At 40.0% G+C, this 17,576-nt stretch overlaps 1 protein-coding gene across 2 annotated transcripts in view; it reads left to right on the top strand.

Moving 5' to 3' along the window:
- Positions 1-1,605: 1,605 nt before the first annotated feature.
- LOC105926805 (GDNF family receptor alpha-2) overlaps positions 1,606-17,576 on the top strand; it is a 93,620-nt gene continuing 77,649 nt past the window's right edge. For both annotated transcript variants that reach the window (XM_036144441.1, XM_036144440.1), the window contains exons 1-2: positions 1,606-2,296; positions 3,541-3,885. In XM_036144441.1, coding sequence (XP_036000334.1) covers positions 2,245-2,296; positions 3,541-3,885 — 397 coding nt within the window. In that variant the 5' untranslated portion in view covers positions 1,606-2,244. The remainder of the gene's footprint in view (positions 2,297-3,540; positions 3,886-17,576) is intronic.

Raw genomic sequence — 17,576 nt, 5'->3', positions numbered from 1 at the left:
AAAGACGTAAGCGAAATAAGCATAGTTTTAATAATATCTTAATGTTTTAAAAATAATTTGCTAACTTAGAAATCAATAGCATTTTGGGCAATTGATTCTTCATGTGTTAACTGGCCATCACAGTGACTGTCCGGACGCTGCTCTGATTCTGATGAACAGTGGAGGACGTTCCATGGGCTGTTGCTCTGGGTCTGGCAGCTTTATGGGAAGGTCTGCTCGGACTGGAGCAGATGGACCGTATGCAGAGCTGTGGCTCAGAGCAGTCTTCTTTAGGGCAGTAGAACTAAAAACACTCTGTCTTGTTTTTGGGAATCTATAATTCAGTTCTGCAGGAGCTCAGAGAACCTGGTAACAGGCAACTAGTCCTACAGTCACCAGGTACACAAACAGCAGACGATACTTGTTTTGGATCCAAGACTTCTTTGAAGACGTAATCTTTTAGCCAGTGAGACCAAGCCGTAAACTTGGGTGTCCCAGTCTGCAGAGAAATAATGGCTACAGAGCACAGAAGAGGGAAAATAGAACCAGGGCAGTTGTCTACTTTATGCTAACCTTTCTTTTCCATTTTTTTTCTCATAAAGATTACATAATTGTTTTTAACCCAACAAACACCATTTTTATGTGTGAACTGGAAATGAAATGTTAGCATGAAGTGGACGACTACACTGGTCCGCTTTATTGAGTGTCAAACAACATGTTTGTCATGTATTCTACATGGCTAGCAGCAAACACCAAATAGGAACACGTCTTTATTCCAAAAAACAGCTTTTTTCTTTTATCTCTTCCAAAAAGGCCAGTTTTGCAGAGAGTGTAACTAATAGTTGTGCAAACAGATTTTTCCCACCTAAGTTGTAGATATTTAGAGCTTCTCCATGTTGGCTGCTTTTTCTCACTAATGTTCTGCTTAGCATGCATGTCAGTTTAGATGGCAATCTTAGGCAGGTGTGCAGTTGTGATGACTGGATAGAGCAATGCTCTATTAGATGTTGAAACTCTGAGATATTGCTCTATAACCTACTCTTGCTTTAAACTTCTCCACAATTTTAACATTCACAGAATGTGTTTTTATTCTCTCTCTAGCTCTCTCTGTCTGTCTTTACACACACACACACACACACACACACACACACACACACACACACACACACACACATTTATATATATATATATATATATATATATATATATATATATATATATATATATATATATATATATATATATATATATATATATATATATATATATATATATATATTTATGTATGTATGTATATACACATAGAATTTTTATTTTTTTATAAAAAAAAATTACCCTGGAAATCCTAAAAAAAAAAAACAGTGTCACATGAAATCAAATAGATAGCCTAGCTACTTCAGGGGCCTTGTGAGCTCAGTATAATTTCACATGCCAAGTCCAAGATACTCTGATGCGGGAAAATTGCAACATTCTGTAGAGAAACATTTATTATTGGGCATCTCTGTGAGCCGTGTGTGCCGCGCGTTCCAATGAGGGCGCCTCCCCGCAGCGCCCTCTGCTGGGCTAATAGAGCCCACCTGCCCTCCTCCTCTTCCTCCTCCTCCTCCATCCATATAAAGTGTTGTGGATGCCTCGACACGCGTGCAGTCAGTGAAAAAGACGCGTTCGCTCCTTCCAGAGGAGCGCGCAGCTTTGCGAAGAACGCAGTGGAGGGAGACAGAAGAACAAAATAATAATACAAGTCATCGGGTTGAAGCACTTTCAGACGAGTTATTTCGACCTCCTTTAATATGTTGGCGTAGATAACAGATTTCTGTGTGGCAGTTTGGGAACTGTTTATGGGACAAACTGCCTGCAAGGGAAGAGAGAAGCGGCAAGCCTGAGCCCATAATGCGGACACACCAAGTCTCAGTTGTTTCTCGGTATGAACGCAGCGCAGCGGACCCCGAGAAGCTGCTTTTATGGATTCACTGACTGATTGATTGCATTTGATTTCGTTTGATTTTTTTCCCCAGTCTGAGGGAATTTGTCCGACTTGTTCAGTAAAGAAGAAGCAAAGGATTGTGGATTTTTCTTTTTTTATCTTTTTGGGCGTCGAGGATTTTTTTCTATCTTTCTATCGGGGAATGTGCATTAGTCTTGGGGGAAATTAGGATATTTATTCTTATGTTGTCCTCAGTTAGACTTTGTCAAGAATCTGGAAAGGGGAATTAAACTTTCAAGAACTGGAGATATTAGTCTAATTGGAGCCTTAATCGTCTCACCATGAAGTCTGGCACTCTATGGATGTGCGTCTGCATTTTTCATGTGCTCTTAGGTAAGAAGTGGAACATTATATGTTAACATTGGTCTGTATATATAGAATTTTTTTCTTCAATAAATTATCAAAGCATACGAATTGTAAAGGAATGATATTTCTGGAATCCGGACGCTTTTATTAAGCTAGAGTTATTTGTCTGCCAAAAGTTAATGTGCTTACTGTGAGCCATGAAATTCTAATGGTAAAAGCTGATCGACTCAGTTATATAATGATTGATGTCAATTATAGCAACACATTTTAAAAACGCATGCACGTATGAGCAGGTAAATGCTGAAACCGCTTTAACTTGTACTTTTAAAGCCTCCACAGCTTCTACAAAGGACACAAGGAGGTCATTGTTTTAATAGCGAACCTCATTCAAAGTAAAACATTTATATGAATTTTGAAATGCAAAGCATTCAAATCTCACTCCACATTGATATTTACCATTCCCAATATATTTATAATAAACGTAACAATAACGTGCACGGATTGAAATCCTCCAACTGACAAATTCAATTTTGCTATTGAACTTTTATGTAACATAGCCTTTGCACCTAGAATCGATAAAGCACAGCCTTCGCTCTGGGCTGCTCAATTCACAATGTCATCACAAGGGGTCTCTCTTGTCATTTCACCAGAAACACGGCACTGATTAGTCTGCATGTAAACGTGGGTTCGCATCCCGAGTCTCGTAAAAGTCAGATAGTCTCTGCTCTGAGGATCCCTGTAAACCTAATTTTCTGCTTATTTGAGTTCAAAATGAGAGAAACGTTTGAGCAGACATGAGATTAATCAATGTTGTAATGTTTCTGATTCAAAGATTTAGGATTTAAAAGCCTCTGAGAAGTTTAAATTACATTAGGGTTTAGTCAAGGTGAGCAGGTAAGTGGTTACCAGCTCCAAGGAATATGGAGTTGAGGCTAATTGATGAGCAAGTTTATGTGCTATATATATATATATATATATATGTATATATATATATATATATATATATATATATATATATATATATATATATATATATATAACATATATATATGTAAGGTAACCACTTACCTGCTCACCTTGACTAAACCCTAATGTAATTTAAACTTCTCAGAGGCTTTTAAATCCTAAATCTTTGAATCAGAAACATTACGTGTGTGTGTGTGTGTGTGTGTGTGTATAAAAGCATTATTTTTGAATTATTCTACATATAAATGCACATATGTCCATATTCACCTTTTCATCTTCAAATCAACCTTCTCCTCCTTGCCTAGGTTCCTTGGAAGGCTCCTCAGCTTGGTTAGTGCCCTTGGCCAATGTGTCCCAGGGATCTCCAAGCTCCAGGTCTACACGTGAGGCTCAGTCACAGTGGGTAGACTGCATCCAGGCCAGTGACATGTGTAGCCAGGATGCTCGCTGCAGCCCTCGGTACCGGGTGATGCGCCAGTGCCTCGTGGGCAAGGAGAAGGATGCCATGCTGGATAACAACCGGGACTGCAAGGCTGCCCTGGAAGTTCTGCATAATAGCTCTCTGTATAACTGCCGCTGCAAGAGGGCCATGAAGAACGAGCTGCAGTGCCTACAGAACTACTGGACCATCCACATGGGACTCAATGAAGGTAGAAAGCAGAAAGCAATATTAGGTTCCGTAAAGCAATAACTATGCGGTGATAATTACGCGGCTTTTCTGTGAAGTTTCAAGCCCATCAGCTTCTTACGAGCAATCTCGATCCTTAATGCTTCTTGCCTGCTTTTATGCTTCCTCTGTGACTGGCTGTGAATTCAGCGAACATCATCAGTCATTTTCTAACTAAGGATGCACTGAACGGCTCTGCATGAGCCTGTTGGTAAAGTACAAAATAACATGCCCTCATAGCATGCCTTGCAACAAGACGCAATTTTGCTGGTGCAGTAAATTATGCGGGAATATACATGTGTACTGCACTGCCGATAATAATGTGTGCAGAACAACATCCCAGAGACCAGAGATCTCCAACATCATTGTGTGTTATGAGAAAAGTAAAGCAACGCACAATGTACTCTCTTATGTCCCCTTACAGTGCTACCCAAAACACCACCCTACCCCCACCCCTCCATTGAAAAACATTTACCTTGCAACTTTAATCTTGCTCGAATATGATGGAGGCATAATGGGATTACATTAGGTGGACCTCTTATTGTTTTTCACATAAAGTGTTCCATTTTACCTTGTAACTAGATTATTGTTGTAGAGCACAGTGGTCCTTATGTGTCCACTTAACCAGAGACTGCACTCTTGAAACATTGTAACCTTCAGGTTTTTTTTTTACGCTACCGTTCATTTAAGAGCACATGGCAGCTCAAAGAACCTTCTTAGTTCATCCAGTTGTTGCAGATCTGTCAGCTGTGCATCCTTGATGAGAATCCCCTGTTCCACCGCATCCCAAAGGTATTGCATTCTACTGAGATCTGATAACTGAGGAGGCCAGTTGATGCTGGTGTGAGATAGCTTGAGCATTGTGTCACGGTGCATTATCTGCTGGAGGTAACCATCAGAAGATGGAACAATTGTGGTCATGAGCAGATGGATATAGTCAGTAGCAGTATTCAGGCTGTGGTGTGTTGATGATGCTCAGTTTGGTTCAAAAACCACCCATAGTGTGCCACAAAATATCCCCCACACCATTAGACCACCAGCAGTAGCTTACCCCCTTGATACAAGGCAGGATGGATCCCTGCTTTCATGTGGCGATTTCTGACCTCACAGTATCAATATTTTCTCTGCCATAGTTCAGGAGTTTCTGAAAGTCCGTCCCATCTGGCACCAACGATCATGCCACGTTCATATCCCCGAAACCTTAGCAAAGGCATCCTCAGCACGTCTGGATGCCTAAACTGGGTTGATTTGCTGCCATGTGATCGGCTGGTTTGACATTTGTGTTAACATGCGGTTGAATGGGTGTGCCTAATAAAGTGGCAAGTAAGTGTATATTCAGACACAGAGTCATAAAATATGCTATGGCTCCTATGAGGAGACAGTCTAACAAAACTACATCTACTGGAGAGGTTGCACCATGAGGAGTAGCCTGAAGAGGGGACCCTAACTCAGAACTGGCATTTTTGTGATGCTTATATGCGTGTGGTCTGAGTGTCTGTGAATGGTATCAGGCGACATTGTCAATTTGGATGACATAATGCACTCAGCTGTTTTGACACATGGGGTAATGGTGGAAATGTCGCAGAGCCCCTGAGTGTTCTGGACTCATGTTTGCTGATCCGTGAAATGATTCACCAGGCTGATTGCTCATAGCACCAGTTACACTTCGATAGACAGAAGACAGCAGTGGCTTTCTTGATGTAAGCGCAAAGCAAAGACAGTGACATGGATGCTCCCCAGGCCTTCCGTCTTTCATATCTTCCTCCTCATTTCTTACTCTGACTAATGATAAGTAAGTTATTCCTTCAAACTCTCTTCTTCTTTCTTTTAACGCAGACGACGGGAGTCGGAGCGTTTCGACTTGAACGTGTCTTGCAAGTCATCCGGGCAGCCAAGCGTCTCTGTGTGCCGCCCTTTTCCTCTTTTCAGAGGAAAATTCTTCTGCACTGCCCCATTTTGGCCGTGTCAACCTTCGGCGATAAGACCCTCTTAAATGCATGTGAAAAGCTGTTACAATGCAGCTTTAATCTAATCACAATCCATTGTGCAGTCAAGCAGGCTTGGGTTAGTGTACAACATCTATCTCAAACCAACAGCACAGGGAATGAATCCTGTAGACCTTTGTAAAATAGTATTTGCGCCACTTCTGTAGAGAGAAAAAAAAAATAGGTTTAGATTTAATTTGGGTTCAAGATAAGGTGTTATGCATTGCCGATACAGATCTTGTAAAGTGAGGTAAAGAGATGAATGGTGTGCAGGGTAGAAAGATGAAGCGATGCAAGGACTCGGGATTGAAAAGAGGGAAAAAATAGATTTAAAGTCTTTGTAATTTCTAGGATTTGTGTAAACGTGTTCCAAAAAGGAACCTGTGGGTGGTTTTTCATGACCTGTCCCAAGGTTTAGACTCATAGACAAACAAAGTTTGCTGCACAAAAAACAAAAAACAAAAAAAAAAACCTTCCTTTAAAATGATCTAAAATATGAGTGCTGGAAGCAAGCTGAACCAATAATATTAAGTCCTGTTTACACCTGATGTTAACTGTTGACCTGTCTGATCTCATCTTTGTTGGACAACTTATTGCACCAGACTCTAAAATGTGTTTGAAGGTGGCCCTTAAAATGGGAGCTCAGTTACTTACGCTACTGGCTTAAAAGCACTAGAGTGGGGGTACGTTGCAATGAACTTCAACTGCATCACCAGTGGAAATTAATTTCTGTACAAAAAGACGCTCCAAAAAGGTTTTACTACGTGGCAATTTTAGTAATTTTGAATACTGATAAAATTGCAATTTATTTCAGTTATTAAATTTAAAAGGTAAAGTTCATATATTGTTTATAGCCTTGCAGCCACCTGATACCTTCCTTGTGCTTAGCCACTATTGAATTAGAGATTTTGTCAAAAGCCTCTAACATGCTGTAAATTGTCCACAGTCCTGTTGACAGAGCAGAGAAAATGTAGCAACTGAAACTGAAAATCAAGGAGTGGAGACACACACAAGTCATGTTTATTGTAGTCCAAAGTGAAGTTAACAACTCAAGAGCCCCAGTTTCCTAAAACGTATGGCCAAAAAGGTGTCAAACTTTTAAAAAAGTACTCAGCGTCATTGTCGATCTCATACTAATAACTTGTTTATACATCAGGCAGATTAAGTCAAAGTCTAATAGCGACTAGAAAGCCCTTCAGAGAGTGATAGAAAATACAGAAAGATTAGTGGGTGATTATTACATTTACAGAAGGTTATAAACATGTCTTTATGATGCTGGAAACTGGGACTGTCATAGTGAAGCATTTTTCATGTCTTAATAAAAATAGATTTTCTAAATATTATTCAAAATCTTTCAGAAATCACAAAGCATGACTTGCTCAGATTTACTTTAATCCAGCTTACTTACACTGCTGATTTTTAAGCACATCCTCATAGTGCAGAAATAATGATGTGTGAAGAGCAGAGTTCTTGTCTCTGTGAGATTTAATTTGGCAACAAAAGAAAACATGGAATAGGGTAAAGCTCATCCATTAAGCCTTTTTGTTACATAAACTGCATGACATGTGATTCTCACTGCTCTCCCAGTCTGATAAGTGAAAATGTCACACATATTTTAAAGCAATTTGTAGTCTGCTCGCTCTTAACAGTTGAGCAGGATCACATTTAGTGTAAACTGCCCTGGTGGATAGGCTCTTGAGCTTCAGATGACATTCATACTTTAATAGCAAGCAAGGTTAAAGATATTTGAGGTCCAACATTCTGTGTTTCAGCTGCTTTCATTAGCAAATTTGACACTAGCGACATCCAGATCCAGGCATTTTTATTCTGATATTGACTTGAATATTTCAAGAATAGATATATAATATAAATCCTGTCTGCTACTTCAAAATCAACCCATTACATGTGTATACATGTAATAACACAATATATGTCATCGCTATTGCATGGTCCGCATTGTTATTTTGATTGTTTGACACTCATTTCTCTTACAAAGAGGTTCAGGACGCTTCAGTATAATCTTGTTTCTGTCAGCAATGCTCATTTAGTCCAACCAAGGTTTCAATGGGTCAGCCTACATATGCTGTTTCAACAAGGAGTAGACATGGTCAAAAAAATGCATAACGTCTTCCTTTTTTACTGAAGCTCTATCTAACTTGATGAATAGACCCCTAGTCTGCGATAAACTCACATTCTGGTCCTGCTAACATGTCATGAAGAGTATCTTGCAGGAGTCTTAGGTGAAAACTAAGAGTTGTATGTTACCCTTTGTTTTGCTATAACTAGTTTGATGACAGCTTTTTCACTAAGTTTGGTTCTGCTGACCGCTGCCACAGTGGGACTTCCAGTTCTCCCCAGAACAAATCGTTCAGGTCTGGCCAAGCGATCAAAAGTAGACTTCCGGGCAGTTTGGCAGTTGTCTGGTGTTATCCAGCCGGTTAAGCCAAAGAAAGTCTGTTGTTGGCCAATCAGAGAGTTCTTCCCATGGAACAAGGGTGGCAACTGTTTTCAATTAAATTTTTTCAATTCAGTTTTATTTATATAGCGCCAATTCATGATACATGTCATCTCAAGGCACTTTACAAAGTCAAATTAAATTAAATTATACAGATTGGTCAAAAAGTTTAATTTCGAAGGAAACTTAATAGATCGCATCAAGTCTTGACAAGCGCCATTCACTCCTCCTAAAAGAGCAGGGGACAGGGAACAGTTGTCTGCATTGTCAATGGCTTTGCAGCAATCCCTCATACTGAGCAAGCATGAAGCGACAGTGGAGAGGAAAACTCCCCTTTAACGGGAAGGAAAAACCTCCAGCAGAACCGGGCTCACTATCAACGGTCATCTGCCTCGACCGACTGGGAGTTAGAGAAGACAAAAAATGAATAATGTGTTTGAAAGAATGATCTGTGTCCCTTCTCGATTTCTATTGTGAGCCTAAAGGCATCTTTCTATTTGCTTTAAAATATTCCATAAAGAGGTATTTACTTCCAGTCCTTAAATCATTAATGTTGATGACCTGCTAATTGTGTTTTCTCACACAAAGTGTCAGCTGAATTCAGTGTGCCCGTGCATCCACTCTTGATGGATAATGAGTGATTTGTACTCTGACTAGGGTGGTGGGAGGCAGGGAGGGCTACATAGCATCTCTCCAGGAATTAATTAATAAGAGAGAAACATCGGCTTTTTGATGTAGGCATATTATATCGTTGGCTGCATTTCATTTTCAGTTGTGCCTTAGGTCTCTTGTGAATATGGCCTTGTAGGTTTGCAATGGAATTGGCAATTTAAACAATAAGCTCCCCACCTCCAACATATGTTATTTTACAGCTGTTGGTCTGAAGTGGGGAGCTCGGTCTCTAAGTAGGAATCAAATATCTTGCATGGAGGGCTTTTCAGAGCAGTTTAATTAGCCGAGAAAACATTGACTGTTGAAACAAAAGAAGATAAAACCTTCTGTGCTTGTAGAAATATCTAAGACTAAATGAGAATTGATTCAAATTATTCATTTTTTCTAATTTTTTTTATTGAGGTCAGCACAGTAAATTTGTCCCATTGAAGATATTACCACATTATTCTATGCTCATAACCTGGGTTCCTAATGCCGAAGGAAGTTATATAAAATGGACATTATGAAAACGTTTTGAACATTATTAGGCAGGAGAAGGGCGTAATGGAGCCAGCGAGGGAAAGTGACACAGGAAATGAGGAAGGGACGCAGTTAAATGATAAGGAGAAATAGATATTTAAGAGAGATTCAGAGAAAACTGGACAACGTAAAAATGAACAGACAAAAAAAAAAAAGAATCATTGGAGGACATCATGGCAAAAGGTGAAGTGGGGTTGCAAATGTGTGTAGTATTCTTGGGTGAAACCATCATTACTATGAGCAATGGTAGCAGTCACTGGTCATTACCTTAGCCATCCACTGTCATAAGCAGAACATTTTTCCAGCCTGCCCTGCATGTCAGGCCACACAGGCTCAGTAGGGGGAACCGGCTCCTGCATGCTGAATATGTCCTCCCTGCTTTTCCCTTTGCCTGCAACCCATCTGGCCCATACCAGGTGAATATATCATAATCGGAAGAAGGGACATGTCAATAGCCTCTGGACGTGATCAATAGGATCATTCAGACCGTTCCGCTCCATGTCCTTTTTATACCCGCTGCCTTCCCTTTCATCCTTCATCCCCAAAATGTGAAAAGGATCGGTGAAATATTATGACAAAACCCCACGCTGTTTGTCCCCGTAAATCTGTCTAACGATTTCCTATAATGTAAGGTGAGCTGCGCAGGAAGACACCCATTCAATACGCAGCTGGTGCGGAGTGTGACAGTGCAGCTGAAATGAGGGCCGGGTGGTGGGGTTTTTTAGATTAGCCTTTTAGAGTGGAGTGAGTTCTCAGGCACTCTATCAGAGGTGAGAAGAAGTGGCGGACCATTCTGCTCACTGAATACCGTCATGATGTGAGCATTAAGGCTCACTCCTGGCAGAAAGGTGCACGGGGGGGGGCTGAACGAATGTGCATCATTGAAGTCAACTTCTGGGCCCGGTGGTCTTTCTCTCTGTGTTGCTCCCTGCTACTCTCTCAGTAGAGTGTAATAGGTTCTGTATGGAGTAATTTCAAATGCAGGTAGGACAATCCATTCGTCCTATGGCATTGCAGTTCATCTACAGGCACTCCTCAATAAATAAGAATATTATAGGGAAGTAAATTTACTTAAAAACAATATGTAAAAGTAAAACATACATATAGATTTATTGTACACTGAGTGATATACTTCAATCAATTGTATCAGTTAACTTCAATTATTATGGCTTCAAGCAGTGAAACTCCAAAATCTACTAAAAATGTGGAGTATGTCTATGTGCGGTAGAGTATATGCTGGAAAGACTTGATTGGATCCTTTTGCTTGAACTACTGCATGGTGATTTGGAGGTGATCAGTTTATGGTTCTGCAAAAGTATAATGGTTAGTTTGATAGCAGCCTGGGGCTCTCTGCATTGTTGGGTCTGGTGTCTCTCATCTTCCTTTTGACAATACTCAACAGATTATGTATGAGGTGTCTAAGGGGGGAAGAGAAGTTTCCTGGAAAGTCGAGCACAGTGACAGAGTAATCCTTTAAACCAGACAGGGGTATTCAATTTAAACAGACTAAGGTCCAGTTAATGAAATTTCTTCTGTAAAAGTATATTTGTGATGAGTCTGGTAGATCTGTCATACTGGGCTTGTAGGTTGGTCATTTTGTGTGCTCTCTGCTCGGCCTCCAGCGGATAACTTTGCTTAAAACTGCTGTGTTTCATTTAATTAATGTGACACTTTTAATTAATGCAACCGTTTTGGAGCATATGATGCATGCGGGTTTGGAACTGCCGACCGGAAGAATGAACATAAATTTATCTGTCCGCTCATCTTTAAAAAAGCGATTTTCTGTATCAACTTTTCTTCTTTTGGAGCGAGCCATGCTGTCATCTACGTCTTCTGCTCTGCTCTACTGAGTTCATTCAATGGCTGCGCAGGGTTAAGAAAGGATTTGATTGGCTAAACTGAGTCAATTGTCGTAGTAACTGGAGTAGAGGTATCCTCCAAAGCATATCACCCACATCTCTGCTTTGCTCTGTGCTGGAAAGAAGATGCTGTATCAGGAAATTGTCAGATTGGGCACAGGTCCAGACTGAGCCATCACTCTGTCCGGATTCGGACCAAGGTCCCCCATTTGGGGATTCAAGTTTTATTTATGTAGGGCCAATTCATGAAACATGCCATCTGAAGGAACTCTCCAAAATCAAATTCAATCAGATTATACAGATTGGGTCAGACTATATAGATTGGTCAAAAAATAAAAATCCTATCTAAGAGAACCCAGTTGATTGCATCAAGTCTTGACAAGCAGCATACAATCGTAGAGCCACAGGGATAGTTGTCTGCAATCTCCATGGCTTTGCAGCAATTCCTCATGCCTGCCTTAAGCAGTTATTGCCACCTCTGACAGTGTGGACATGTCCATAAAGATTGTCAGCAAAGGGAAGCATGAAGACCTCTAATATTCCCTGGAAGATGGGCACCCTGGTGGCACAGCGGCACTGTGACCCTTGTACTGGGGCCTTAGCCCTCGTCACAGCTGTCCTGGTTCAGTTCTGCTTTAGTACTTTTATGAAAGGCCACTAGTGCTACAGAAAAATTTTGTGGTAGACAGCTTTGCTGATTTTGGACCAAATACAGCAAACTGGAACAACACTGGCAGAAGAAGTTGCCGATTTGCCCCAAAAATCTTCAGTGGCTGAAAAAAACCTGACATTGGACCTTTAAGCAACTTGGATTCTGTACATCTCCTGTCGTCCTCCAGACACTGGGACTTTGATATCTAATTAGAAGTAATTTTATCTGCAACAAGCACTTTGGACCAAGCGTTCGTTTTTGATCTTGGCCCAGGTAAGATGCTTTTGACGTTGTCTTTGGCTACATCTGTATGTGGGGGGTTCTTGACTTCAACTTCCCTCCATGTCTCGTGAGTCCGTCCCAAACTCTTGAATGGGCTTTTAATTTACAATAGTCTCAAGGCTGGGGTTGTTCATGTAACGTGTGCATCTTGTCCCTCGCACCTTTTTCTTCCACCGAACCTTCTATAAATATGCTTGAGAAAGCTCTCTGTGAACAGCCAGCTTAATTAGTGGTGACCTTTTGTGGCTCACCATCCTTGTGGAGGATGTCGGTGACTGTGTGCTGGAAAAGTAAACAGTCTTCCCCACGTTTCTTTAGGCCACAACATGGGAATAACATTATTTTTTTTTATTTTCTCACTCACAGGTACTATACAATTTTTTAGAGAAATCTAATTTTGTTTTTTTTCAATAGCTGCAAGCCAAAAACATCAAAGATAAATGAAGTATTTTTTTTAAATATATCACCTATTTTAATAAATCTTTATAGAAGTTTTACTATTTGAAATAAATTACCAAAACAAATATACATTTGAACGATGTTCTGATTTGGTGAGTTGCACTTGTGTAAGCATTTCTAATCATGCATAGAGTAGGCATGTAATGAACATTACTTACCATCTACTGTTGGAACATTTGTCAATCTGTGTTCTCCAATAGCTCTGTTCCTTTGGGAGTAAATCTACATCCACTGGCTTTACCCATCAACTAGACGCTTCCAATTTAGTTAAAACTAGTTTGACAATCTTAATATTTACATAAAGCCAAAGGTAAAGGTGGGACATTTTGAAACTCATTTCTTGCTGTGTTTGCCCATCACGCCACGGTGGAGTGGAGTTGTGACTCGAAACATTATTCTGAGCTAATCCAATATTCTATTTGTAAGGTTTGAAATTGAGTTTAAAATGTCAATAACACTTCAAAAGCTGAGCCGTTACCTGTATTTATGCACTCGGCTGTTTTTTCTGTTAAGCACAATTTCGAAAGAGAAATGATACATTTGTGGTGTCATGCTTCATTATCTTGGTTTTGTGAAAATGGCCACATGAAAGGGAAAAGTGGAGGGGAGGCATTAATACGAAGGATGTACTAGAAGATGTATTCATACCGAACCATCACAACACAGACGTCACTCGATGATAGGTCAGCCACAAGAAGATGTGGACATTTGCTTTTACTGCGCCGTGTTAGGAGACGAGGCAGTAAATGAGTAGAGGAAATTATTTTCTAAAGCTTTTCACAATCGTTTTCAGAAAACAATGTATGAATACTTGCCTGACAAAACAGGATACAGCAAAACTGGTGTGTACTTTTATTTTCAGTGGGTTAGATTACGACAATGTTGTCTTTACTCATAATTGTTAAATGTCTATGTTGCAGCTAGATCATCCAGAATGCTGCTGCTAGAGTGCCGACCAATACTAGGAAAATTATCACATGACACCAGTTCTTAAATTGTGCTACTGACATACTGGTTTGCAAAAGCATAGATTTAAAATGTTGCTATTGATTCAAAAATGCTCTTCAATCAATCATCACTAAAATTGAAGACAGCCTGTACTGTTTTTACACAGCATCATAATTTCCAGGCAGTGATTTTTAGTAGTTTTTTTTAAAGCTTTTTATCTGTTTAAAACGTCTATTTCAGCATTTGCTTCTTTTTATCCAATGCTTTTAAGTATTTGACATAATAAGCTCTGTTTTCAAGCATAGCTTAAAGGTTTTTGTTTGATGTCTTTCCTCTGTTTTTTCTGTAAAGCACCTTGGGTTGCCTGGTGTATGAATGGTCATGTACAAATAGTCTCGCCTTGCCTTCCTTTCCCTTTACACTAACAGCACCTCAAGAATGGCTAGTAATGACTTTACAGGAGCTTTAGGACTTGCTTGTTTTTTAATCAACAGTGTGCAATAATTTTCAGGCTTGCGGTAATACAGCTGGCTCAGTGAGGACCAGTTTGTGTGCCTGTAGCGAGCCATTGTATCATGTTTTATCATGCATTGCAATGCCTGATAAAGTCAAATAAGACAGGTGAATATGCCACCAGGGATGTAATAATCCCAGTAGGGGCCTCTCGCCTATAGGAAGCTGCGAATGCAGCTTCAATACTGATCTACCGCTGGAATCAGTATTGAAGTTGGGGAAAAAGACCCACACCTCAAAATCACAACCATGTTTATTCTAAAGAAAGAAATGATTGTTTTAGATTGTCATCTAAACAATGCACGTAGCTATTTGGTGTGAATTGTTTGAGGGAGAAAAAAAAAGAACCAGGGAATATTCTATGGTAAAGTTAAAATTTCTTCAGCTGCTAAACCTAAACAACAACCTATTCTCTGCTTACCTGAAACTAAAGGGAGAGCAGTATGGCAGCTTTTCCATTAAAAGGCTATGGAAAAAAACAACTTCAGATTTCTGAAACTCGGTTAGGTATTGGTTGCATACGTTCTTCAATTTGATGTGCTCAGACATCATTACCTAGGGCTGTGCTAAAGAAAATCTATTTTAATATGGGCATATGTCACAGGACGGCACACTCGACGTGCTGCACTGCGCTCTGTGCATTGCTTTGCCCGGCACAGCCCTGCTCTGTCATAATGCAAAAAAACAATCAGAAATTGGTTTTAAAGTGGTGTGCTGTGCCAGTCACTTCTAACATTAAAACGTGACACTGAATAGGGCGCACAAAGTTCCACCTGGTGAGGTCTTGCCAGATCCGTGGTGCTACTTTTAGACAAGTTATTTAGTTCTGTCTTATCTTACAGATGTTAAGTCTCAATTATCTGAGACTTAATGGCTTTTTGTCATTTTTGTTTTTTTTAATTGCAGTATATACTGACGGCATATGTCGCAGGGCAAAGTATACGTCGCTATTACTTTCAATTAAACTACCATTACCTGCTAATTATGTTTGTCAGTCTACACTCCAAGGTGCCAGACCCTGCTGAGATCTTCAAAGCCATTCTAGAAGCTTTCATTTTTTTGCTGATAAAAATATACACATCTAAACTTCAGTATGCCTGCTTTTTCTTGGCCTGAGGAGTCAGACCAGGAGAAGGAAAGGGTGCTTTTTACCCAAAACATATCGAAGAGAGGGCTCGTCTAAAAGCCTGAAATAGAACATTTGTTTTTCTAATAAGCCAGGTTAAGGTGATTTGGACATGGACAGAGGAGGGATAGTGAGTACATCGGTAGGAGGATGTTGAAGCTGGAACTGCTAAGCAGGAGGCCTGGAGGAAGACCAAAGAGGAGATTAATGGATGGTGGTAAAGAGGACATGAATGTAGTTGGTGTTAGAGAAGATGCAGAAGATAGGGTTAGATGAAGACAGATGAGTGTTGTTTCGACCCCTGGAAGGGAAAAGCCAAAAGAAGAAGAAGACTTTGTTGGGGTGGCCTGTCAAATAGTTAATTGCAAAGCAAATATTTATATTCAACTGTTTAGCGCCACTTCAACACTGTAATAGATTAGTATTAGCAAAGCTTAACACTGTGAACCAAATGGAAGGAGTGGACAGCCTCACACTTCTTCCCACTGAAAGTCATTTAGCAAAAAAAAAAAAAGAAGAACTTTAAAGGTCTCATCAGAGAGTATATACTCTAGAATAAATACCAGTGTCTAGTGTTCCACTAGTTTTCTCACAATTGTTCAAACACTTTTCCAAATAAAGCATTAATGTATTTCTGCATATGAAAATTAAGGTTTGTGAAGTCTAGCCATTTGACTTTTATTAAGCTGGCATTTGAGCTTGTACTCATACTCGTTCTCGTACTTGTACTCTGTACTCTGTACTCCGTACTCCGTCTTCCACTTATCCGGGACCGGGTCAACGGGGCATCCGATTCAAGCCACCTTTTTCTGTCAGGAACCATGGCTTCCCACCCTGGATTGACAGACAGCGTGTCAGTACCTCTACATAAGAAGGGAGACTGGAGGGTGTGTTTCAACTACAGAGGGGCTCACAGTCCTCAGCCTGTGCCAGAGTGCTGGAGAGGAGAGTCCAAACGATAGTCGTACCTAAGCTTTAGAAGCAAAAATGTGTTTTTTGTCCAAGTCGTGGAACATCAAACCAACCATGCACCCTCTACAGGGTTTTATGAACAGGATTTCTAGGCACAGTCAAGGGCTGGAAGCGGTCTGGTTAGTGGACAAGTGGATCTCGTCTCTGCTTTTCGCCTGTACTGGGGTGGATAGCAGCCAAGTGTAACGCAACAATGAGACATTTTGTCAATATAGGTGTTAAACTAAGGTTATATGTATTATCTTTGTGTTGTACCATAGGAAATGTGGGTTTGACAAATATTGCTCAAGCGTGCATAGGGCCCAGCAAGACGGTTTCTGCACAGGCCCCAGAATGCTGTACCAGTATTAAGCTCCTGGCCTTGGCACACTTCAGCATAGCGAGTCTGTCAGATCATGTTAATTGAAAGGGCACACTGCTCCTGATGCATGCTTTTCTTTATTTACACAATATGGAGTTGCTTTTCAGTTAGTCGAGTATTTTGTTTGATACATGGCTTGTTGGGCTTAAATATCTATTTCAAAAAAATTATAGAATTGTTTATTTTAAATGGACGTTACCAATAGACATATTCTACCTTGGTGTGTGAAGCGTAGTCTTTTTGTGGCACTTTATAGAGAGGAATGTTTATGTGCGCATATAGAGTTTGATCTGAAACTGAGTTGTGTGTTTACAAATCTAATACAATTTACCATTTTTTATAATCTAGCTTCCTATTAGTCACATTCCAGTTAAATATGTGTGTTATTACTTGTGGTTTAAAAAGTAAGCTGCTCAGAGCTCCAACTTGATCAACAGATTTTGTTAGCAGTCGAGTCTTTGCAACAACCCACAGCACCTGCAGAGGACCCCCGGCTAAGCTTAGGTAATGCAAAGCCTTTTCTGCTACTGATATAACAAAAGTAATGTTGCATTGTAGTTTTATCATGTGAATGGAACCTAAAATGTAATATGGATAAGCAGTTTTGGAAGAATGTTCCTCTGCACTGCTAGATGAAAGGAAGAAAAGAGATTAAATGAATATGAAACTGAGGGAGAATCAGGAGGTCATACTTAAAAATAAAGGGACGGATGACAGTTTTTTTAACTGGTTTTGACTTTCATCCAGAAGCTATTTCCCAACAATGTAAAAATTAATCTCTAAGACAACATTTTCCATATTAAAAAGGTTTAATCTTACTGATAGTGTTTAGGATTGGTATTAATTTTTTAAAAACTCAGCATTTGCAGTA

The sequence above is a fragment of the Fundulus heteroclitus genome, chromosome 12 (genome assembly GCF_011125445.2).
Source record: "Fundulus heteroclitus isolate FHET01 chromosome 12, MU-UCD_Fhet_4.1, whole genome shotgun sequence".
NCBI classification, from domain to species: Eukaryota; Metazoa; Chordata; class Actinopteri; order Cyprinodontiformes; family Fundulidae; genus Fundulus; species Fundulus heteroclitus.
The sequence above is the reverse complement of the archived record's forward strand: the minus strand, read 5'-3'. Positions and strand labels throughout refer to the sequence as shown.